Genomic DNA, 25,592 nt, shown 5'->3' with positions numbered 1-25,592 from the left:
ACGTACAGGCAAACGTATATCCGTGCTTTTCTTTGTTCTAGATTAGAGCGTGACGCACACGTGGAAATTTTATGATTTTTTTTTATTGAATATAATTGTTATTATAATAATGCAGAAACACCGAAATTTTAATACCAAATATAAAAAAATCTATGATTAAAAAAGAGCTCAGTAAATTTCGATTAAATTGTCGTGTTCTGCACCACCGTCGGAATCGATTCCCTGGTGTGATTTTCAAACGACGTCGGCGGTCACAGCCGGTAGAATGGCCCCCGTTATGATAAATCGACTTTTAACAGAGTTTTGTTCACTTTTGGCTCACCTGGTGAAAAAAACCTACCTGCTGAAAACACTGCAAAGAATTGGAAAATGAGTTTAAAATTGTTTTAAAGTTTCCGCTCAGCTGAACACCGCTCCGAGCACTTTTTTTTGTTGCTGCTGCTGAATTACAGAATTTAATTAAAATATTGTGAAACAATAGAAGCTTTCATGGGAAAAGAGTCAGGTCGACAAAATTTCCTACCTTTCAGTGCTCAGTGTAGCTCATTGTAGCAGCAATGAAGCCAACGAGGATGGTGGTTTGACCGGGTAGTAAAAAAAGGGTTCCATTGGAGGAAAATTAATCGTAACAGCGAGCGTGGTAATGAATCCGTCATGTTCATAAAACAACAGTCCGAAGCCCCAAGGGACGGAACATTGTGGAGCACAGTGCCTTGGCGAAAAACACTGGTTTTATTGGTTTGGGACGACATTTTTCAACCGCACAGCAGTCAGTAAATGCACAAACCCCGGGCCCGGTACTTAACAGAAAGGGTCCTAGGGAACCATTAAATTTGCTCACCGAAACGGTTCACCTGCTGGGAACGGGAGGGAGGGAGAAAGGAAAGCCGAAAATAACTGACCGTGTTCCGTGCGGACCACGGGAGCCAAAATAAATAAACTACCCAGAGTTGGCACAATTTGCGGTCCAATAAATCATAATATCAAACCCCGGTGAGCCGAGCCTGGGCCCAATCCGGGCACGGACCGTATTTAAATGCAACCCGGCAAAACACGCCGTAGCGTCGTCCTTAAAGGGTTCAGCCTGGTCAAAGGACCGTGAGTCGTATGAATGCGGCCAAGTGGCAATTATAATACGAACCGTTAGGGGCTCTTGCCCTCTGTCAACACGAACCGAGTGTGTGTCTGGGAGAAATTCAATCTGCCACGTTCCGTCCGTCTGACGGCGACCATTTCTGGCTTTCACAGAGGGCAGAGTCACCGGTCGTGTCCAGTTCAGGTCTCGGCGCCTATGAATTACCACATTTAATATCAGACCTGCCATCGAATCACGTACCAACAACCACCAAGGATCACCTGCGAAAGAGTTCTGCTGAGGGGTGGCAGGGTTGAATTCGTTCTCGACTAAGGCAGACATTTTTAGGAAATAAAAAATAAGAAATTTCTCATGAAGCAGTTACCAGACCCAATAGTTCTGTGTTTAATTACCACAAAGCTAATTGGGACAGGTATCAGCATCATATTGAGAATAATTTAAATCATGATTTTGTTTTAGAAACCAAAGCTGATATTGATTCTGCCTTGGAATCTTTAACTAATGCAATTTTGGATGCTAGGAATATTGCTATTCCTAAAGTCCAAGTCAAATTTGATTCTCCCATTATTGATGACGATCTTCAGCTTCTAATTCGTCTGAAAAATGTTCGCCGAAGACAGTATCAACGTTCTCGTGATCCTGCACTGAAGCGAATTCAAAAAGATTTGCAAAAGGTTATTGACCACAGATTCACTCTCCTGCGAAATGAAAAGTTCGCAAGAGATGTCGAACAAATTAAACCTTATTCCAAACCTTTTTGGAAACTTTCAAAGGTTCTTAAGAAACCTCAAAAACCCATCCCTTCTTTAAAAGATGGTGATAATATTCTATTAACTAATGGGGAAAAAGCTCAAAAACTTGCTCAGCAGTTTGAGAGTGCTCATAATTTCAACTTGAATGTTTTGAGTCCTATTGAAAATCAAATTTCAATAGAATTTCAGAATATTGTTGAACAAGAATTTTCATCAGATGAAGTTTTTAATACGGATCTGAATGAAATAAAATCTATTATCAAAAAATTTAAAAATATGAAAGCCCCTGGTGAGGATGGCATTTTTTACATTTTAATTAAAAAATTACCAGAAGCAACTTTAAGTTGCTTGGTCAAAATTTTCAACAAATGTTTTGATTTGGCATATTTTCCCAGTAGTTGGAAAAATGCCAAAGTAATTCCGATTTTGAAACCGGATAAAAATCCTGCTGAAGCCTCAAGCTATCGGCCCATTAGTTTGCTTTCATCTATTAGTAAATTATTCGAAAGAATAATTCTTAATAGAATGATGACGCACATTAATGAAAATTCAATTTTCGCTGATGAGCAGTTTGGATTTCGCCTTGGGCATTCAACTACTCATCAGTTGTTGAGAGTTTCAAATTTAATTCGAAGCAACAAATCTGAGGGCTATTCTACTGGCGCTGCTCTTCTAGACATAGAAAAAGCATTTGACAGTGTTTGGCATAAAGGTTTGATTGCGAAATTGAAAAGGTTTAATTTTCCGATTTATATCGTGAAAATTATTCAAAATTATTTGACGGATCGTACTCTGCAGGTATGTTATCAGAATAGCAAATCTGATCAACTACCTGTACGTGCTGGCGTCCCTCAAGGAAGCATTTTGGGTCCAATTTTATACAATATTTTTACTTCTGACTTGCCTGATTTGCCCCCAGGATGTCAGAAATCACTTTTTGCTGATGATACAAGCATCTCCGCCAAAGGCAGAAGCCTTCGTGTCATCACAAGAAGATTACAAAAAAGCTTGGATATTTTCAATTCTTATTTGAAAGAATGGAAAATTACTCCAAATGCTGCAAAAACTCAACTTATTATTTTCCCTCACAAACCAAGGGCTGATTTTCTTAAACCAAAAAGTCATCACATTATAAAGATGAATGAGGTAAATTTAAAGTGGGAGGATCAAGTGAAATATCTTGGACTTGCTTTTGACAAAAACCTTACTTACAAGGATCACATTGAAAGTATCCAGGTTAAATGTAACAAATATATTAAATGTTTGTATCCACTTATAAACAGGAATTCTAGACTTTGTCTCAAGAATAAACTGTTAATTTATAAACAAATTTTCAGACCTGCCATGCTTTATGCTGTGCCGATCTGGACAAGCTGTTGCTTAACCAGGAAGAAAAAACTTCAGAGGATTCAGAACAATATTCTGAAAATGATTCTGAAACTTCCTCCCTGGTTCAGCACCAGTGAACTTCATCAATTAGCCGAAGTTGACACTTTGGATGTTATGTCCAATAAGATAATTGATGCATTTCGACAAAAATCATTGCAGTCTTCAGCTGCATTGATCCGCTCTTTATATAGTTTATAAGTTAGTTTTAAGGTATCCCTTTTCCCTTTTGTACATGTAGGACCTCCTACATTTGAAATCACTGAATAGCGAAAGCTACAATATTTCATGAATAAATGAAAGTTGCTAGTATTTAAAATTGAGGTGAAAAGTCATCGTTTGTGATTGGACACTCAATAATATTTTAACTGAATGAATGTACATGGAAAAGAAATTTGAATAAATATAAATTAAAAAAAAAAAAAAAAAAAAAAAAAAAAAAAAAAAAAAAAAAAAAAAAAAAAAATAAGAAATTATGCTTGAAATGTTATTATAAATAATATATTTTCTTGGTAAAATAAAAAAACATAAATCAATAATTTAAACAAGCAGTGTCAATAATGCTTTTAATATAACTCCGAAAAATTTTAAAATAACAATAATTGAAAAAAAATCCCTTGCAGTTTTTCATTGGCATAAAGGAAAATTTGCTAATTTGTCGCCGAAATATATTTAATTGCTTAAAACCCAAAGTTGTTCATTTATAAAAATTATCGTCAAAAATATGCGCGTCTAACGATATCGAAAATGGTTAACGTTATTGTATGAACGAAATTTTCACAAGTTACTGTGTTTTTCGAAAAGACTTATTTTTTCAAATATTCAAGCAATGCGAAATTTTGCATGTATTTTCATTCAATTGTATTTTTTTGTAAAACACTATATTTTGTCACAGAATAACACATTATTAAAATACCATGTTTTTACTTTTTTTTACTTAAATACTCTAAAGTGATTTAGAAATTTGAAATCCAAGATGGCGGCCAAAATGGCGGTGATGAAACATTGAGAAAAAATGCATTTTGTAATTTTATATCAACCATTTAAATTTGACTTAAATGGATTTGCAAAACTCGAATTTGATGTTTAAAGTAAGAAAATAAAAAATATGATGAATTTTTTTTCGTGATTCGATTGTCCAAGCTTTCGGATAATCAAACTTTGAATAATCGAGTCTGGACAGTATTGCAAATTTTTAAAATATCAGTATTTTTGAGAAAATACGGTATTTTGTTAACATTTAACCATTTTACCAATAAAAATCTAATAAAATACAAATGCATATAAAATTCCTCATCGTTTGATATCCATATTTCAAATTATTGAATTTTGAGTATTTTAAAAATATGATATTTTGCAAAAATTGGAGAACATGTCAAACTAAATTTAATTTAAATGAAAATTTAAACAAATTTTTTTCTCGTTTAGTACCCATTTTAAAATTATGAAAATTTAAGTATTTTCAAAAAAATATGTTATTTTATTATTTATTTTTTTGAGCTAATGTAATTTCTAAAAATAAATTATTTTCAATAACGGTCTTTGATTTTAAATGGAAAATGATATTTAAACATCAAATATTTTACTTTTAACGCAAATTCGTTCAATCCAACCCTGCAATCCCATTCCAAATCCAGCGAGCCCTTTTTGCCCACGTGTTTGTGCCGGTGACTTCTAAATGTGACCGGCGCCACATTGCTCAACTCCGTCCTCCGCTTGCACGGAGTGTTGACATCGTTCCTGGAAAGGGACTCGCTGATCGACCCCATCCGACCGACAATCTCTTTTCAAATTCAACAAGAATGACCTCGGCGTCATTTTTCCCTGTATTACGGTCGCACTACAGGTCGTTTATAAAACCAGATTTCCGTGCCCAGAACATGCTCCTGCCGACCACAGCAAAACTCACCGCACACTTGATTGGCATCAATTTTCGTTAGGTTTGCGTTCGGTGCTGGCGTAGCCTTCTACGATGCCATTACAAGTGCCACGTGAACTAAGCCCCGACAATTCATCGATTCTCTTTCCTACACGAACGTTGACTATTGGCCCACAGCCTGCTACCATCCGTCTCGTTCGATTCGTCGGCACTTTGTGTGTGAAAATTACCGTAAATTAAAAGGATGTGTTCCGGAGTGATGTATGGCATGGTTCGGGGTCGCTTCGTTCACAGACGATCAACTCTGGCCCGGATGTCCGGGAGTTTGCTGGGGGGTTTCATGGAGGAGTCACCCTTGTGTAATGTTCGCTTCAATTATGTCAATCGCTTTTCTCGCCCTGTCATCGTGTGCTTTGCATGCATAATATCATACCAACCATGCAGGCATGAATTTACGTGTTTTTCAACACTTTTTGGAGCGTGGTTTAAAAAAAAATCAAGAAAATAACTCAATTCTGATTGCAATCATCGCCCTGTGTCGTAGCTTCACATTCCCCAAGGTTGCGTGGTGAAAAACATCCGAATTAAGCAGAAGCTGGCTCGGCTACGCCATCAGCAGCAGGTCCTTCAGCGGCACCTGCAGGAACTCGAGGAGGCACCCAACCCGGACCAGTCGCTGATTCAGCAGCAGCACAAACGATATGGTAAGTATTGAAATAAAAATTTCTGTTTTCTCATAGATCCTAATAATAACAATAATACAACCCAGATTAAATATGTTTTTCAAACAGATTTTAAAAGGGAAAATTCCAATGATTTTTACTTTAATGAAAATCTTTAGACTTCCTACTAGTAGAGATCGCTTGTTCAAAAAATCTTTTATTTGATTTCGAACTGCTTCATTGTGGTTTATTCTGTTACAATTGAAAAGTCACTGTAACTCTAGCATAATCTTTTCACATTTCCACGCCAACTGCTAAACTGTTCAAGCATCTCGGCTAAAGTATTTCAAGCTCGTGTACGCGAAAACACTCCAGTCATGCTCAATTGATGCAAGCGTTTTCTTTATCTCTTCCCCCCCTACTAGACAACCTGCTGAGATATTATTCATCGTGGGACAACGCTTTCAGCCAGCAACAGCAGCAGCATCCTTACGAACATAATCCGTACCATCATCAGTATCATCAACCAACAGAACCAGGCCAGCCTCAGCGTCGGTGGTTCAAGAAGCGCAGTAAGGACGAACTCGATATCAATGGTTCAAAGGTGGAGAAATCCAGTGCAGCTTCCGCAACAACAGCGACGACCGAAAAACCTTGAACCCAGGGCCCTGGCAGCTTTCCCTTGAATTTTCCTTTCCGCTGACTAATACGTGAGAGTGTAACCGCGCGAGTGTAATATGTGCTTAAATACTTGACATTTTTCATAATACTCCCTCTTCCCGACTCACTTTCTCCAGATTATATCGCTTTTTTATGCTGCCAAGTCTTTTTAATCGAATCGAATGTATTTATGAGTGGCTCTTATGGTATGATGAGAGCACGAGAGGATGCTTTGTTTGGGGAAAAATCGAGCATTTTTCCATACTCGAATGAATGCGACGGGTTATAAATCAGGGACCAGGGAAAAATACACAGCAAAGATATAATAACACATACACACACTGAACAAGAGGGAAGTGCATCTTTCGAAGATGGCAAACGACTAGAATTAATATAGATAGCAAGTAAGCTGCTTGGCGCTGCAGAGAGAGAAAGCAAAAAAGTTGAATAATGGAAGCGAATAAAAAGTCGAAAGGATCTTCGATGATAATGCTGATGAAGGACTTTTTCTTTTCTATTCTCACCGTAATTTTACCTTCCCGTTGACGACCGGGCAGTGTCATCGTCAGTGCCAGCAAAAACGACCTTCCGGTGCATTCTGTTGAACTCGTTGAGTCCTGTGGCGTAGTTTGCGGACCCAAGGAAGGTTTGAATAAATATCAACCCTGCAGGAGTGGAGAAAAAGACGTTCGCATTTCTCAACATTTTGCCACCCACTATTATGAGCGGGAAACCCCCTCTTGAAAGGGCGGAAATGACCCGGGTTCCCTTTTCTTTGCCGTCAGGAATAAAAAGAGCTCATATTATAGTAGTAATGTCAATAATTTTTCTTCTAATAGGATTATTTCCAGTTTCTCGAATGGAGCTTTATGGCTTCCCTTTAAAGAAGGGCAGATTGAGCTTTTTTTACGGTGACCTTACCCAAGGATGGTAAGTAAATTCACAGGAATTCGTTGCATTGAAGGATGAGCTGCGAATCCGATTAATGATAGCTTATATTTTCAGTTTTTTTTCAATTGCAAGCATTAGAGTTATATTTTTCTTGGAAAAAGTTGATGATGCAATTATCATAACTGGCCAGCAAATTATTTTTTTTTTCCTTTCCTTCAATTTCCACACTTTGCATTTAACCTTAACAGGCTCTGAGGAAAAAAACGTCTCCACAAGCTGAAATTCTAGGTGTTATATCATTATACAGCGATTCTACACGTCAAACCATCCGGGTCTATGTCAAAGTGCTCATATATGACTCAAACTTATCATGGGAGCAGCTATGCCAGATATACAGATACATCTATATTTTACAGATTTTTCGATCCTAAACATCTAAAAAATCTGTGAATACAGATTTTTAAAAAATGATTACTTTTAAAAATTTTAACAATTTGTTATTTGAATTATGTTTTATTATGATTCAAAAGCTTAAATCTGCTGTTCAAAATTGAAAAATGTCTTCTGAGCAATTCTCAACCAAAATCGGAAATGGATTTTATTTGCATTTTTTGATTTGGCTCAAACTTTGTGGGGGCCTTCCCTATGACCAAATAAATTATTTTGTGTGATTGGTTCATCCATACAAGTCTTCATACAATTTTGGCTGCTGTCCATACAAAAATGGTATGTAAATATTCAAACAGCTGTAACTTTTGAGTGAATTTTCTGATCAATTTGGTGTCTTCGGCAAAGTTGTAGGTATTGTTGAGAACTTTTGAGAAAAAATAGTTACACGGAAAAATTTTTTTGCAGATTTTTTTATCAATTTTTTTTCACTAAAACTCAATTTCCCAAAATACGTATTTTTTGATATGTTTTAGGGGACAAAAATCCGCAACTTTTGAGCCATAGAGAAACATGGTCAAAAAATCTGCCGCCGAGTAATGAAATTTTGAAAAAATAGTGATTTTTGGAAAAACCGAAGTTTCATGCAAAAACAAGTTTGACATTAATTTAAAATGCAAAATTGAATTTGCAATCGAAAAGAACTTTTCAGATTTTTTGTTAAAGGGCTCCGTTTTAAAGATTTAGCCACCAAAAGTTTGATTTTAACAAAAAAATTGCAGTTTTTCAATTTTTAAAAATAGTAACTATGAATGACCGTTTCTAAAAATATTTTTTTTGAGAAGTTCAGAAAATTTGCTATAAAATTGTCAAAGAGACATTGAAGATTGGACCTCGGGTTGCTGAGATAGAGCCACTTTAAAAAAAGAAACACGAAAATTACATTTTTCTTAATCTCACAAAAACAACCCACCATTTTCTAATGACCATATCTCAGCAAATAATGGTCCGATTTTCAATTTTAATAGATGAAAAATTCGTGAAATTTTCCGATCTTTTCGAAAAAAATATTTTGAATTTTTTTTAAATCAAGTAAAGCATTTTAATTGGGCGTAAAATTCAATGTTTAGCCCTTTTAAAATGTTGGTCTTGATTTAAAAAAATTCGAAATATGCCTCTTAGACAACTTTATAGTAAATTTTCTAAACTTCTCAAAAAAATACTTTTAAAAATTGAAAAACTGTGAATATTTCGCTAAAATCAAACTTTCGGTGGTTATACCTTGAAAACGGAGCCCTTTATCAAAAAATCTGTAAAGTAATTTTCGATTGCAAATTCAATTTTGCATTTAAAAATAATGTCAAACTTGTTTTTGCATGAAACTTCGATTTTTCCAAAAATCACTGTTTTTTCAAAAATTCATAACTCGGCGGCAGATTTTTTGACCATGTTTCTCTATAGCTCAAAAGTTGCGGATTTTTGTCCCCTAAAACATATAAAAAAATCTCGAAAATCAAAAAATTCATATTTTGGGAAATTGAGTTTTAGTGAAAAAAAAGTTGATAGAAAAATCTGCAACTTTTTTTCCGTGTACCTATTTTTTTCTTAAAAATCCTCAACAATACCTACAACTTTGCCGAAGACATCAAATTGATCAGAAAATTCACTCAAAAGTTACAGCTGTTTGAATATTTACATACCATTTTTGTATGGGCAGCAGCCAAAATTGTATGGAGACTTGTATGGGTGAACCAATGACGCAAAATAGCTTATTTGGTCATAGGGAAGGCCCCCACAAAGTTTAAGACAAATAAAAAAATACAAAAAATAAAAATGGTCGAAATCGGCCGATTTCGTAGAGAGTTGCTCTTCTGCGGCTCCAAGTTTGACGTGATACAGAAAAAAACAGATTTATTTTTAGGATCAGCATCGTTGCATGGGAGTTCTTTGGCCACGATTACGATTTTTGGAAATTTACTTTTCTTTGTGATTTTTCATTTAGATGAAAATTTGTCCAAACATTCCCTGTGTCAAAAGAAGCATCCATACAAATAAGTACAAAAAATTATAAAATTATGTTTTTTTTAAAGGAATTCTCAAAACGATTTCGTGTCTTCGGCAAAGTTATAGGTTATGACTAAGAATTTTCGTAAAAAAAACTCCAGAAAATAAGTAACTCGGAGAATGTATCCTATTTTTAAATATTATTTTTTAACACTTAGGGTTTTTAAATATGTTTCAGAGGATTAAAAAGACATTTTCAAGCATAATGGTGAGAAATTAAGTTCCAGAAAATTGAAGATTTAAAAAAAAAAAGATTTTTTGAAACGAGAAGTGCTCAAAAAACAAAATAATAATATGTTTAACAGCAAAATTAAAAGTACATCAGAATGTTTAAGCGAATTGTGGATAAAGTTAATTTTTTTGTCTGGAAATACATATTTTTTCTCATTTTATATTTCAGGCCGTCTTTTCAAATTTCAAATTCAAAAGCAAATGCTTATGAAAAACTAATGATGCAAAATTGATTCTGTGGAAAAAGCATCATCAAAATAAAACAAAAATCTTTAAATAATTGCTGTGATATGTCAGAATTTTACAAAGGGACCATCCATGAACCACGTGGACACTTTTCTGGAAATCTCTACGCTCCCCCCTCCTCGTGGACAATTGCCAGGAAAAAAAAAAGTATAGAGCAGGGAAATCAACAAAACTCTGTTTTCTCAGCAATGGCCGAACCGATTTTGATCAAACTGGTCTAATTCAACTTGGTTTATAGTCCCATACTGCGCTTTTGAATTGTTTTTAGCTTCGATAAATAGTTCAAGAGCTATGTATAAAAAAATATATTCAGAAATATCCAGATGTTTGAAAATAGACCATAAAAAAATTCAAGTCCCAATATGTTATACATCGTTGATTTGGTAATTGAGAAACATTGAAAATCTGGCAACCCTGTTCAAGTTATGACCACTTCAGAGATATTAGTGTCATTTTTTCCGGATCTAATATAAAATAGATGAAATTTGTGTCCAAACCTATCATATCACCCGTTGTTGGTGAATAGTGAGGAGGGCATCAACCCCATCGGTGGATTATGTTTTTTTGTGCAACTGACCTTTGAAAAGTAAAAAAATTGTCTAAGAAGTTGAATGGGGCGATTGAAATTCTGAAAAAAGAACTCAAGTGGTGTTTGAATGATCCAATTAACAGCCAGAAAATAGATTTCACTTTATTTTGTTTCAAGTTTATACAATTAAATAAAAATACCATTTATTTACAGCTTTCTCAAAGTGATATACTTTATTACCTCTTTTCCTTACTGGCTAAGGGTTCACATTACGCACTAGAATATGTTTTTTTTCATAATTTTTTTCCTTCTTCATTTAAATAAAAGCATTCAGAGTTTTTTTTTTCTTTAGACCAGATGTGTCACCACAGATGTCCATGGTTTCATTATGCACTACTTGTTACATGATAAATTTTCTCACTGATTCACTCCCTCGCTTTACAAATCCTTTGCTGCGGCGGTGTGCAAATTTTATGGTGTTGTTGCCGCGACCAGAGAAAACTTTTCTCAAGTTTTGATTGCTGCAAGTCGCTTTCTCCGCGTCACCACCGAACGCGCTCGCGCCTTGCCCGAACTATTATGTATTTACAAAAGTCCTTATCGCAAACTAGATTTTTCTTTCTTGCTTTTTCTGCTCCACTACGTGTAATGTCCCTCGACTTCCGTTGTATAATATTTATATTCTTCGCTCAAGCAATTTATTATTGTTTTCATTTTCACTTTTTATGTTTCATCGTGCTTTTTTTTTGGATTTTTTTTTCTCTCTGCACAGTAAAAGCTGCGAAACAAGGAACGGGCAAAAGTTTATTTCTCGCCAACTCGGGAGACGTTTTTGTTACTTGCCAACTCAACTCAAAACGGTTTTGTGCAGTTATTACAGTGGGACGAAAAGAGTGTTTGCAGATCACATAAAGTTGCAAATGGCAGTGACCGACAACTTGGAAACTTGGGTTGGAACAACAATAACAAAAAAGTGAATGTATAAAATTGTTAATGTAAGCAGCTTTTGACAGTCTTACCGAGGGGAAAGGGGGTTGGAAAAATAAAAACCTTGGAAAGAATGCATTTGGCCACAATTAAAAGTAAAACCGATTATAAAGGATCGGAAGCTGGAAATGCTGGACATCGGTCCGTTTGCTCACGTTGACCACAATTTTGAAGACGCACTTGGAGCTCCACTCGGCCTCGTCGTGGGCTTCGTACGTAATGAGATGGCTGCCGGCGCCAAAGTCCGTTCCGGGGCTCTGGAGTGGGAACGAGAGACAATGGTGGAATTATGACGACGTCCAGGATTATAATTTAAAGCGCTGCTGGTAAGGGATGAGAGGGGAATGTTAACTACGACTTACATTCGACTTTGTGATGGTGACCACACCGACATTGTCCGAGAAAATGGGCTCCTCCCAGGTGGCTTTTACGCTCTGGTGGTGACCCTCGATGGTGTAGATTTGCGTGTCTGGGCAAAAATCAACCGTTGGAGGACTTCCGGCTGGGTTGTTGTTAAAAAGAAATGATGAAAACAATTTTAAATCTTCGCAAAAACCAATATCCCATCCTCCCCACAATCATCAAATAAAATCATTCAGTACAGATGTCGCCGTAGAAAAACACAAATCTCACAGGAAAAAAAAAACTCCTCTAAATCTACTCGAGATTGCAGTCTACTCACCAATCACGTGGACGTCGAAAGTGCAGCTGGAAGTCAGCTTGGACACCGGATGCTTGGCCGTATAGCTGATGTTGATTGAACCGAGTGGCAGCTGGAGGACGTCCTTCTTGGCCCAGTACGGTTCGACCACGATGTCACGCTCCCAGCTGACGTCCGTTTTGGGCCGCCGGAGCTTGACCGTGGTGTGGTCCGTGTCGTTCGGGTGCAACTCCACGTTCACACTGGATGGGCAGCTCAGCTTGGGCTGGGGATATCCTGGGCGGGGAGACGAGGTCAGCAATTAGGTGTTTGTTGAATCCGGAACCAAAGAGAGCGTTGAAAAGTTGACCAAAAAACTTTTCCTTTGTAGCCACCCAACGACGACGACGCTGGATGTCGTTAGATCTCGAGAGTGTGTGTATGTTTTGCCCCCGAGAGCTCCAGCATCGAAAGGATAGAAGAGCCTATTCGTGTTTGATTCTGGTTCAACCTAATTGAACAAGGTGGAAGTCGTTTGAACTCTTTCAACTTTGTCGTAGCCATTGTTTGCGGAACGAGGTTTTGTCGAAGTGCAAAGGGTGCCAAGTCGTTGGAAAAGTTTGGCTTGTTATCAAGTAGTAAAAATTTGACTCCTGCTTAAAACTGTTCAGCAAAACTAAAATTACTTCCTCAGTAAGACCGAGTTTCGTTTTTTTTTTTTTTGCTTTTTTGTTTCAAAAAATCGTTTTCATGCAACTGCTTTCATGTAAAGTTTTGCATTTGTATGTCAAGACTTTCGTATTAAGTGACTAATAAATTTTTGGAGCCTTTTGTTTTTTTTTCTGACGACTGCTCTTCACTTCACTTCACTTTTTCCACAGTTTTTTTTTTTTAAATCTATTCAATTCTATTCAAATCTATTCAATTCTATTCAATTCTATTCAGTTCTATTCAATTCTATTAAATTCTATTCAAGTCTATTCAATTCTATTCAATTCTATTCAATTCTATTCAATTCTATTCAATTCTATTCAATTCTGTTCAATCCTATTCAATTCTATTCAATTCTATTCAATTCTATTCATTTCTATTCAATTCTATTCAATTCTATTCAATTCTATTCAATTCTATTCAATTCTTTTCAATTCTATTCAATTCTATTCAATTCTATTCAATTCTATTCAATTCTATTCAATTCCATTCAATTCTATTCAATTCTATTCAAGTCTATTCAATTCTATTCAATTCTATTCAATTCTATTCAATTCTATTCAATTCTATTCAATTCTATTCAATTCTATTCAATTCTATTCAATTCTATTCAATTCTATTAAATTCTATTCAATTCCGTTCAATCCTATTCAATTCTATTCAATTCTATTCATTTCTATTCAATTCTATTCAATTCTATTCAATTCTATTCAATTCTATTCAGTTCTATTCAATTCAATTCTATTCAATTCTATTCAATTCTGTTCAATTCTATTCAATTCTATTCAATTCTATTCAATTCTATTCAATTCTATTCAGTTCTATTCAATTCTATTCAATTCTGTTCAATTATTAACTTCAAAATATAAAAAAAGTGTTTCCATACAAATCCCAAAAAAAAAATGCAGTGCCGATGCAACCAATCATTCCCAAATTTTAGGGACTGTACTGAAAAGTGGACCATAGCTAGCTACCCTGATAGGTACCATAGATTTTATTCGTACAATAATAAATTACCGATATTATTTGAGTTCAAAATATTTCATAACATGTTTAACTTCCATCACGGCTACCCGATGACCTCGTCACAACTTCCAGGCACGTCCCAGACCAAAACTATTCCAGACTTCCGACGGCTATCAACGAGTTGCCACCGCTCTCTAACAACAACGTTCCATCCCGTTGATGCCATGCAAGAAGACAGGCGCACATTCCGGAACAAATTGCAAGCTCGTTCGCGCGCATACACACACACAAAGCACACATACGTGTACATTATCATCACATCTAGTCCTTTGCAGATAGTGAGCGAGAGAACGTGGGAAAAGTTTCTCCTCCGAAGCTGAGATCAGCTTGAGCTTTTATTTTTTTGTTTCTGTCCTTTATGACCGTTGGCCGTTGGTCCAATGAGGTCAAAACACACACACACACACGAGGTGCAGGTTGTTGGGCAAAGTTGTGACATTCGCTTGATTTATGCGCTAGTTTAGCTAATGGCCCCTCGAACCGATGCAGTGTGTCGCACTGACCAGATGGCGTAAGTGACACGTGGTGAGGGTTGTTTTGCGATTTTGCTTTTTTCAATAGTTTGAACACTTACGGATACACGTTCCGCTTTCGTCGCCGATCCACTCGCCCGTGGTACCGCAGATTTTAGAAAACTTTCCCTCCAGTCGGTACCCGGTGGGACACTTTAGGATGCACTGGCTCCCGGGACGGTTCACGATCTTCAGCCGGCCCCCGTTGGGACCGTCGGAGATTTCGTCGATTGGCCGGCTGCACTCCAGATAGCCGTGCCTCGGGGGGAACAATGGCGGACAGGCCACATCTGCCAGCTTAACGGAGTCGTTCAGGACTGTATTTTGAGAAAGAAAAATAAAAAAAAAATATATTGATTTTGTAGGCTATTGATTTGCATTTTAAATAGGGTAACAAAAGGTATTGAAGGAATCGATTATTTAAGGTGTTTGTACAATTTGCAATCTCAATCAAGGAAAATAACTTTTTTTGCCTTTTGTTGATATGTTTAAACCCGATTCCAAACTACAATCCAGCAGACAATCACACAAGATAAGGTTAAACGAACCGCACGAGTGTGATTGGAATACGGAAGCCGTTTGATTGAATTTCAATATCTAGCTACTGACTCAAAGAGAAGAAAGGTCACGAAGAAGCACGTACGGCATTTCCACTTTTTTGGCCGCAAAACAGAATTCCCCATCTTGTGGCGTTGCATACTGAAAAATGCACCAGTTCAAGGTTCACATTGTTTGAAGCAATTCGTTTGATTTTCACCGGGGAATCCTCGCACCACACTATTTTGCGGAAAACCGCAAATTCCTTCACCGAAACCAAAGAATCATCAAAGCGCCATTAAACATCTCCCCCAAGTGATGTTTAATTCGCCAAACGAATTCACCACCAGAGGAAATTTACATTTTTAATCAAAATTTTCCTCATTATCACCCATTAAACGCTCGCGGTTGAATATTTCCCCAAAAGCGTATCCCAAGTCAACAGAGAAAAAACCCCCAGAAAAAAAAAGAATTGGACGAAGAAAACAAGAAATGGCGTTGATCCCCTCGATTTCATTTGCACAACCAATCTTGCCAGCGGATTCTCACCGCGCTCACCGAAAATTTCTCACATTTCAAACCGACACCACTTTGGGGAATTTAGCGAATTTGCCACTTGCCGAGCGCCATTCTTCAACCGTTCCAGAAACGCCACCCCCCCCCCCCCTGGTCTCTCGTGTTGCTCAGTTGAGGGTGCGGCATTTTTACTTCAATTCTCCGGAGGGTATCCCGGGTGGAACCGGGAGGAAGTCGATGAGTGGGAAATTTAAATAATTCAATTATTTTTTCCTCATCGAGATGGGTGGCTGGATGACATGGGGTTTTTTTTTCTTGGAGTTTTTGTTAGGGTCTGGAAAGTTTTATGAATTTTCAATTGAATAAAAATATCACCTAATAGTGTTTTTATTCTGAATACAAATTATAATATTTACTTGAAACAAAGTAAGTTTTGACTTCTACAAACACTTACACGTTAAATTTGTGAGTCACAAAGTGAAAAATATATCAAGCATCAATCGACGAATGTCGATACAAGTGTTATGTTTTCAAAAAAGTGTATAACTGTTCAAACTGCATGAAATAAAAATAAATCGAATTTTGAGCCTGATTTTCGAAATTTCGAAAATATTACAAAAATTTAAACGGCTGAAACTCAGAAATGGTGCCCTTTATCAAAAAATCAGAGATGTTCTTTCCGATAGCAAATTCAATTTTACTTTTAAAAAATATCAGTAATTTTTGAAAGTAAATATTTTAAAGATGTTTTTTTTTGTTTGCCAAAACATATTAAATTAAAGAATAAGAAAAAATGAGGATTAACATGCCATTACTGTATGAACAGCTGTCAAATTAGCATGAACGAATCCATGACAAAAAATGTCTTCTTTGGTCACAGGAAAGGTACCCGCAATGTTTGGAGAAAATAAAAAAAAATGGCAAAACAAAATAAGAAAATGCTGATTTAGTACGGAATTGCTCTTGAAAGCTTGTTTTACTATAAAATGCATTATACATTTAAAAGTGCGTGCGCTGATCGTTATAAAATGTAATCTAATGAATTTGATTTGATTTTTCTATAAATAAAATTTGCCGAAAAAACCAAAAAACTGATAAAAAATGACAATTAATACAAATTCTCAAACTGCACATTACATTCGCTTTATTTTGAGGCATTGACTTTGTCATGTTTCGAAGACAACATGTTGAGATGTTGGTTGAACAGGTTTTGATCTTCTCGTGTTATTATTTCATTTTGTTATTAATTGTTTGACCTTCAGCCCTCTTTTAAGTCAAGGGAGGGATTTAAAAATACAAAAAAAAATATACTTTTTCAGATGTTACCTGCTAAATTTTGTGGCATATGAATAAATAGACGATTTGTTTTCAAAATTTACGTTCTTTTTTAATCTCCAAAGTTTCAAATTTGAAAAAAATAAGAGTACCTCATTTCATTGAAAAAAAAGCCGAAAAAACGATATCAAATGTATTCTTAAATGTGTGTAGTATATTGAAATTTGCATGGCCAGTATCAAATATCTATCTTAATTGAAGATAAATTAACCTGATTAATTAAACTGAAGTTATGGTAAAAATATTTATCAGAAAAACACCACTTCAATTACTTTGTTGTCTAACAAGACTACAATAAAGATATAATTGAGAAAAGGAATGTCCCAGTTGCAGGTATATTGTAGAAAACTAACTTAATCCACCTATGTGGTTGATGCCTTCCTCACTTTTTACCAACAATGGGTAATATGAGTGGTTTGGACACATATTTCAGCTATTTTTTTAGGTCCAGAAAAATAAGTACACAGATATAACTTAAGTTGTCATAACTTGAGACAGGGTTGCCAGATTTTCAATTATGTGGAATCGTTGGAAAGGTCTCTTGATTACCTAACCAACGATGGGTCGGATGATGGTTCCGGACATCGTTTACATACATTTAAGTGAGATCCGGCTTCAAAAAAGTACATAAATATCACTTAAGTGGTCATAACTCGAGACAGGGTTGCCAGATCTTCGATGTTGAGGACTCGTTGGAAAGGTCTCTTGATTACCTAACCAACGATAGGTCGGATGATGGTTCCGGACATCGTTTACATACATTTAAGTGAGATCCGGCTTCAAAAAAGTACATAAATATCACTTAAGTGGTCATAACTCGAGACAGGGTTGCCAGATCTTCGATGTTGAGGACTCGTTGGAAAGGTCTCTTGATTACCTAACCAACGATGGGTTGGATGATGGATCCGGACATCGTTTACATGCATTTAAGTGAGATCCGGCTTCAAAAAAGTACATAAATATCACTTAAGTGGTCATAACTCGAGACAGGGTTGCCAGATTTTCAATTATGTGGACTCGTTGGAAAGGTCTCTTGATTACCTAACCAATGATGGGTCGGATGATGGTTCCGGACATCGTTTACATACATTTAAGTGAGATCCGGCTTCAAAAAAGTACATAAATATCACTTAAGTGGTCATAACTCGAGACAGGGTTGCCAGATCTTCGATGTTGAGGACTCATTGGAAAGGTCTCTTGATTACCTAGCCAACGATGGGTTGGATGATGGATCCGGACATCGTCTACATGCATTTCAGTGAGATCCGGCTTCAAAAAAGTACATAAATATCACTTAAGTGGTCATAACTCGAGACAGGGTTGCCAGATCTTCGATGTTGAAGACTCATTGGAAAGGTCTTTTGATTACCTAGCCAAAGATTGGTTGGATGATGGATCCGGACATCGTTTACATGCATTTAAGTGAGATCCGGCTTCAAAAAAGTACATAAATATCACTTAAGTGGTCATAACTTGAGACAGGGTTGCCAGATTTTCAATTATGTGGACTCGTTGGAAAGGTCTCTTGATTACCTAACCAACGATGGGTCGGATGATGGTTCCGGACATCGTTTACATACATTTAAGTGAGATCCGGCTTCAAAAAAGTACATAAATATCACTTAAGTGGTCATAACTCGAGACAGGGTTGCCAGATCTTCAATGTTGTGGACTCGTTGGAAAGGTCTTTCGATTATCTAACCAACGATGAGTCGGATGATGGATCCGGACATCGTTTACATGCATTTAAGTGAGATCCGGCTTCAAAAAAATACATAAATATCACTTAAGTGGTCATAACTCGAGACAGGGTTGCCAGATCTTCGATGTTGAGAACTCGTTGGAAAGGTCTCTTGATTACCTAACCAACGATGGGTCGGATGATGGTTCCGGACATCGTTTACATGCATATAATTGAGATCCGGATATATGTGAAAACACATTTTTATACATAACTTTTGAACTACTTATCGAAACTTCAAACATGTCAATAGCGATGTATGGGACCCTAAACCAAGTCGAATGCAACTGGTTCGATCAAAATCGGTTCAGCCAGTGCTGAGAAAACTTGGCAAGATTTTTGAACACATACATACATACACACACACACACATACACACACACACACAGACATTTGTTCAGTTTTCGATTCTGAGTCGATATTTATATATGAAGGTGGGTCTTCGAGCTTTTAATAAAAAGTTCATTTTTAGAGCAGGATTATAGCCTTACCTCAGTGAGGAAGGCAAAAAGCAATAACATTTCGATTATACATTGTATCTCAGCTTAAGATATTCAAATGACAGCATACATCATTACTAAGAATTCTTCAAAATTATAACACAATCTTAAGCACTGCACGATAGCCACAACCGACAATAAGTCAAACCATATCAAAGAGAATTCCTCTGGCCTCTCGGATACTTTGTGTCGAAGATTATCTGCTTGGCTTATTCGGTCGGTCCACCCCTCCCAGGCCAGACCAGACATCCTAGCGTCCTTGCGTAGCTGCTTCTAGCTGAAGCTCGCAAGGACAATGCTGGTTCCACACAATGAATAAATCATATTATGTATCCAGAAGTAAGTTGGGTGTCGCTCTCTTATCGTTTCGATGTAAATTAACCAACTTGTTGATGAGGTTTGGGTAGGGGGGAAAGGGGTTTTGCGAGATGAAAGCCCACACATGCAGAAATGAGTCTTCAATGGGGGGGATTAAGATTGTCTTCAGGGATTGACTTACCCACAAGAATCTAGCAAGTGGGTGGTTCTGGGGTGGGGTGGGGTGAGAAAGCATATTGTAAAGGGTTCGAGCGAAACCGAGATGAACGAGCTGACAGAATGACAAACAGATATTGCTAAGCTGTAGCCGTTTATTCATGGGTTTGGGATTTATTTACAAGCCCTGGTTGAAATGACTGAATTACAGTGATAAATTTGCTGCCGCTCGGATTCGGTTTTTGCCGGTATTATCTGGCTCGTACCATAAATCAGACTGCTATCAAAGTGTAATTAGATTATGATGAATGTGTATATAATTGTTCCACTTGTTTTGCCGGCACGAGAGCATCCGTTCGGTCCGTACTGGGAAAGCCCACTCGAGTGGAACCAAGCCGAACGGATACATTTTGTAGACCGGCTTCTAGTAGAAGTGGAAGTGCTTCGTTGGGAAGTGTTACGCGTTGTTTAAAATTAGGAATTTAACTAGAAATTCGACTCACCCAGGCAGCTATGCTTGTCGACCTCCAGTTTAAAGCCATATTTGCACGAACAGTAGTAACTGCCATCGCTGTTGATGCAGTGATGCTGGCAGCCCGCGTTTCCCACGTTGCACTCATTTGTATCTGTAGGGAAAAAGCGAAAAGAAAAAAGTCTTCTTTGACACAGCATTCAAAATGTTTCAGTGGAGCCGCATGGTACTTGGTTCGAATGAAGTATCATGCGCCTCCATTAAACTTGATCTGTTTTCTGATGTCTCGAATATTGAATTCAACAGCTAATTAGGATGCAAATACATGCGATAACTATCGTAACGCAAGACTAGACAAAACCGCACAAACCTTGGCAGTCACCCATCGTCGTGTTGAAGTAATACCCGGTCGGGCACAACGTATCGTCGCTGTCATCGTTCAGATCGTCACCAGTTGGTCTGACCACCAGCAACCGGCTGTCGTCGAAACCACCATCATCTCGAATCCGACCCAAATCCTCGTCGCTAACCAGCTCGTCCTCCTCGAGGCACCGGAACGAACCCACGGTGTTGATGCAGCTTCCCTGGCACCGGAATTCCTGTCTGATCGATTTCTGGTTCAGACACTCGTCAATGTCGATGCAGGTTTTCCAGTCGTCATCCAGCATAAATCCCTCGGGACAGACGCAGAACGCCCTCCCCAGCGTGTTGAGGCAGGTGTGCGAGCATCCCCCGTTGTTGACGGTGCACTCGTCAATGTCCTCACAGCTGTGGCCGTCGTCACCTAACCGCGTTCCGGGCAAACCCATGCAGCTGCACCGGTACCCACTCCAAGTGTTGATGCAGGTATCCTGACAGGGCCCGTGGCCATTTCGCAGCAGACACTCGTTCACGTCTGCGAAAGCAAAACAACTAGTTAGCTAAATTCGTTACAACCCACCGAGAAGAGCAGAGAACCGGTAAATATCCGGTAAAGTTACTCCTCCCAAAGCTTTCTCTCGAAAATTTAGCACCACCCTTGTTATGCAAAACAGAGATTAACTACCCCGGGATGTAGGTATTTAACCAGAATAATTTATTTGACCATAATCCAACCTTTGGCTTGTTGGCTCAGCAGTTTATTCAAAGTAAGCCAACAACAACATCTTAAGCCTAAAAAACACCCTTATTGCACCGAGAGTTGTTATAACCTCGTTTTCGAAAGCAAACGCAAAAGCACTTGCCAAGTGCCATTATCCCTCAGCCGAACGAACAACAGCTGTTGAAACTTTACGAAATGATGACTTTTAAGACAGTTTTTGAACGCCCTGTTACTGTTGGCTGCAACCGTAATTATAGCACGCGCGCTCAATTGGTGCAACATTTTTTCCCCGGTAATAAAATTTAAGTTTTCCATAGTGGAAATGTTGGCAAATTTTCTGTTGGCAGTGACTAGTGGCACATTGGAAAAATTTGGTTGGTTAAGAGATTTGTAAATATATTGAATTCACATTTTTAAACTAATTTTTGTTTCAGATAATGATTCCAGATGATCCAAATTTATTAGTTAATGAAACGGTATACTTTTCAACACAAAAAAATGAAACACTGTAAAACATATTGAAAGTCAAAAAGAATTCAAAAAAATATCTTGAACATTTCATAGAATATCATTAATTGAGAAGGAATTTTCTGAGTGATTTAATATCTTCGGCAAAGTTGTAGGGTATTATTTGGATTTCAGAAGAAGAACAAATTGTACGCGAATAAAAATACCGGATATTTTATCAGACTTTTTGTTACACACAATTAGATTTTTGCTCTGAGTTCAGGTTGGTGCAAAAACCTTTTAAAAATGTGATTTTTAGTAAAAATCAATTGTCAAACAAAATGTCGAAAATCCGTTTTAAATGCAAAATTAAATAGACAATACAAAATAACATTACTTTTTAAAAGTTATGTTAACTTAACACCATATTCAAGTCATATGCCTTTTTTGTAATTAAAAAAAAACTTCATGAAGGTACTTTTTTTTATTTTTTACTTTTTAATAATTTTATTCACAGCTCTGGAGCTGATTGCAGAGATACAGCCTCTTGAAGGTAAAGTTTTGTGAAAAAATATTACTCTTGAGCATTTGGCTGGATTTTCAATTTAAAAGAAAAACGATAAACTAATTTTTCAATTATTAATCAAGCACAACATTTTTAAGTTTTTGTAAAAAAATTCAAAAAAAAATTTCAAAATTTTCATGAAAATAGAAGCCTAATCAACTGAAAACAATCATAAATGCATTTTTCTTCAAAGATAATCATATGTAGCATGATCGGGCTATTTAAAAAATATTTAAATTTTTTATGAAATTCCGATGCACCGCAAAAAAAAAAATATTTTTCGCTGATAATAAAATTTCTATCACTACTAAGATATTTTCGAAACTAAATTTGGCAAAACAACTAGACAGGTGTATACAGCATTTTAAAACACTTTTATCATTAAAATTTAAATTCTTATACTTTTTTTATTTAAAATCGGTAAAAAAACTAAACTCACCCAACTGGACGGTTCCAACCTGATTCCAAAATCCAGCATCTCTGTGCACACAGCAAATCTAGCCATAATGAAATGGTTTGCAATCTCTGCCAAAATCTTTCACCAACGTAACTGCAGCAAATCCGTTCGGTAGCACGACTATTTGAAAGATATTTGCATCTTGCCTGAATTGAATTTGTGGGATGCCATTTTAGGGGTTTTGGGGTTTACGCCTGCCCTGCCAACGCACTAACCAGTGCCACATTTCTCTGAGGTTTGCCTTTTTGGGCGTCCAAAGAAATTCCCCCCTTTTTGCTGACTCGACAGAGAGAGAGAGAGAAAGGCAAAGTAATAATTTCCTTTCATTGGTCTACCGTGCTGTTATTGCCGGATAGTAGGATCGACCAGAGAAGCAGTACTTAAATCGAGATTATAGAATTTACATGTTTAATTACTAGCTTCACAAAGAGGGTGGTTCTGACTTTGTGCGAATGAAACTTCCTGGCCCTTGGGGTGGCACAGTAGATATGTAAAATAAACAAATTGTCGGTTAATGAATTTCTCGTACTGGGATTGTGGGTTTCTTTTTTTCATATTGTTGGTCTTTCAAATTGATTCTGCTGAGCTTCATTGTTCGGGTTTGAAATTTATCTTGCTATTCATACATGGGTGAAAGGGATTTCCTTTCTTTGTCAGATTAGCATGACGGACTGTGTTCTACCTTTGAGTTAAATCATGATAAACTATCATCCGCACACGTACATCGAATCTCTGTACTGGCACCCAATTTTCCAATTTGCATCTTAAAAGCCTCCCAGGGTATATTATTTATGACCACTCACAAACTGGACCATTTCATACTCTGAATATTCATCACCCAGCCTAACGTTCAGAAGTTCAGGCTTGGAGCTTACGCACACGATTTCCATCCATAACCAGCCAGGAGCACACTCATATTCCCAGTGGGGAAGGGGGCATATTTAAATATGCAAATTGCAATTCCAAACAACCCAAATTCTATAAACATTTATAATAAGTTTTAATCCAATCCTCACAACCAGCCCATCTCCGAGCAGCCATGGACAAGCTCAAACGATAGACAGATAGATAGATGGTTGCATACAGATAGCTCGGAGGTCTCAAGTTGGCCATTTTTCACCATACTAGAAGACTGGCTCAAGCTAATCTAAAGTGGAAAATGTATCTGTACTTTGAAACAGTGGGTTTACGTGCAGTACGTCGCAAGCCAGCGCAATCCTGTGGGTTTTTCGGCACTTTGAGTGCGCAAACTGTACTTTTACGGAGGAGATTCAATCCTCGGGGGCACATTGTTGCCCACACTGAGATAAATTCTTGTGTGAAAGTTTTCTCCGGCCAACACCCTGCACAGCACATGCAACAAAATTGCTACATCAAGTGTTTACTCACCCATGCATTTGTTATTGTCGGTAACGCGCAATCCTTTCGGACATTTGCATGTAAACGAGCCAACCGTATTGGAGCAGCCGTACTCGCAGACGTCTTCACCGTACTCGGCGCACTCGTTGATGTCTGCAAAAAGAAAAAAAAATGTTAAAAGGACCAAAATTTACATATTGCTGGTGAATTCAACACTTTTGCCTTTATAGAAAGCCAGCACTAAAGCTACTCCAAATCATCAAACTTTAAGTTAAATTCACTCCTTTCGGCACGAAGCAACAGTCACCTGGAGCAATTTATCACCTCGTAAAGCACCTGAGGTGTTGTTAACAAGATAAACCCGACCACGATCCGGTGCCATGCTGGCGAAAAACAAATCGCACTCCTTCTTATCTTGACATGGTCTGACTCTTGCAACAACGTCACTTTGTCACTCCGCAAGGTGCATCTTACCCCTCCAACCTACCTCATCCTTTCTCACGAAACAAAAACAAGATGGATGATTTACACCAAAATCATTCTCCCCGGGGCGGTTTTCCTTTCAACTGCACTCCACTCCTGGTTTAGAGTGTCCTTCGGAGGAAGTTTTTACTGTCGGTTGGTTTTTTATATCTTTTTGCTTCTGAGAAATCATTTGTTGGTTGATTTCGGCGAACCAGACACCATCAATCGAACCGATATTGAGCTGTTTTAGCAGCTCAATTATTTACATTTTTCACATGATTTGCGAGGTCACTCACATATGAAGGGAAACAATGAAATGTGTTCCATTTTAAAACAAATGCATCGAGAAAAACCATACATCTAAAAATAGTCATTCCAGTAATGCAGTGCAATACAACGATGAAAAAAAAAATGTTTGTCACATTGCCATTATTGGGCAAATTTTGAAAAGAAAACTATTCTTGATTTTGTCGTCAAACGCTTTTCAATAAAAAAAACAATCTCTTCTGACTGGGCATAAAAAGCACACCAGAAAACTTTATGATTCCCACCATAGGAAACAAATTACGGAAGGTATTTAACCGAAATTGCCGCAATTTCACTTAAACAAAAAGGCTTGCACCATAAAAGACGAACCTTTCGTAATGACCATCAATACTGTTGCCATAAAAGAACTCACCCTTCAAACCTCCCACCCCAGCAACCGCAAAATAATGACCACAGGTAGTGGGCCTAAATCTTCCTGGCTGGGAAACCCGCGCTCGCACAGAAGCCACAGATGGCTTATAAATCATCCGTTTTTTGAACGGTTTTTGCCCACCCGTTGTGAAGGCCCGTGGGGAACCATCTTCCTAATTGATTTTTTACACGCCTCCACGCACAGCCACCCCACTCGATTTTGTGCCGTGTCGACACAAAAAAAAATTAAAACTGTTCCAACGGGGGATGATAAATTGTCAATTAAAAATTGGATTTTTTCATAAA

At 37.4% G+C, this 25,592-nt stretch overlaps 2 protein-coding genes across 2 annotated transcripts in view; one reads left to right on the top strand and one right to left on the bottom strand.

Moving 5' to 3' along the window:
• LOC120423028 (fibrillin-1-like) overlaps nt 1–6,931 on the top strand; it is a 137,929-nt gene extending 130,998 nt beyond the window's left edge. The window contains exons 12-13 of the mRNA XM_039586669.2: nt 5,658–5,817; nt 6,201–6,931. Coding sequence (XP_039442603.2) covers nt 5,658–5,817; nt 6,201–6,433 — 393 coding nt within the window. The 3' untranslated portion in view covers nt 6,434–6,931. The remainder of the gene's footprint in view (nt 1–5,657; nt 5,818–6,200) is intronic.
• A 4,632-nt stretch (nt 6,932–11,563) lies between these two features.
• LOC120423011 (uncharacterized) overlaps nt 11,564–25,592 on the bottom strand; it is a 90,868-nt gene continuing 76,839 nt past the window's right edge. Inside the window, exons 6-12 of the mRNA XM_039586643.2 lie at nt 24,174–24,296; nt 20,605–21,129; nt 20,266–20,388; nt 14,722–14,976; nt 12,453–12,707; nt 12,133–12,272; nt 11,564–12,027 (exon numbers count right to left, since the gene is read on the bottom strand). Coding sequence (XP_039442577.1) covers nt 11,860–12,027; nt 12,133–12,272; nt 12,453–12,707; nt 14,722–14,976; nt 20,266–20,388; nt 20,605–21,129; nt 24,174–24,296 — 1,589 coding nt within the window. The 3' untranslated portion in view covers nt 11,564–11,859. The remainder of the gene's footprint in view (nt 12,028–12,132; nt 12,273–12,452; nt 12,708–14,721; nt 14,977–20,265; nt 20,389–20,604; nt 21,130–24,173; nt 24,297–25,592) is intronic.

Source organism: Culex pipiens, chromosome 3 (genome assembly GCF_016801865.2).
Source record: "Culex pipiens pallens isolate TS chromosome 3, TS_CPP_V2, whole genome shotgun sequence".
Taxonomy (NCBI): Eukaryota; Metazoa; Arthropoda; class Insecta; order Diptera; family Culicidae; genus Culex; species Culex pipiens.
Note: the sequence above shows the minus strand (reverse complement) of the source record. Positions and strands in the feature narration are given on the sequence as shown.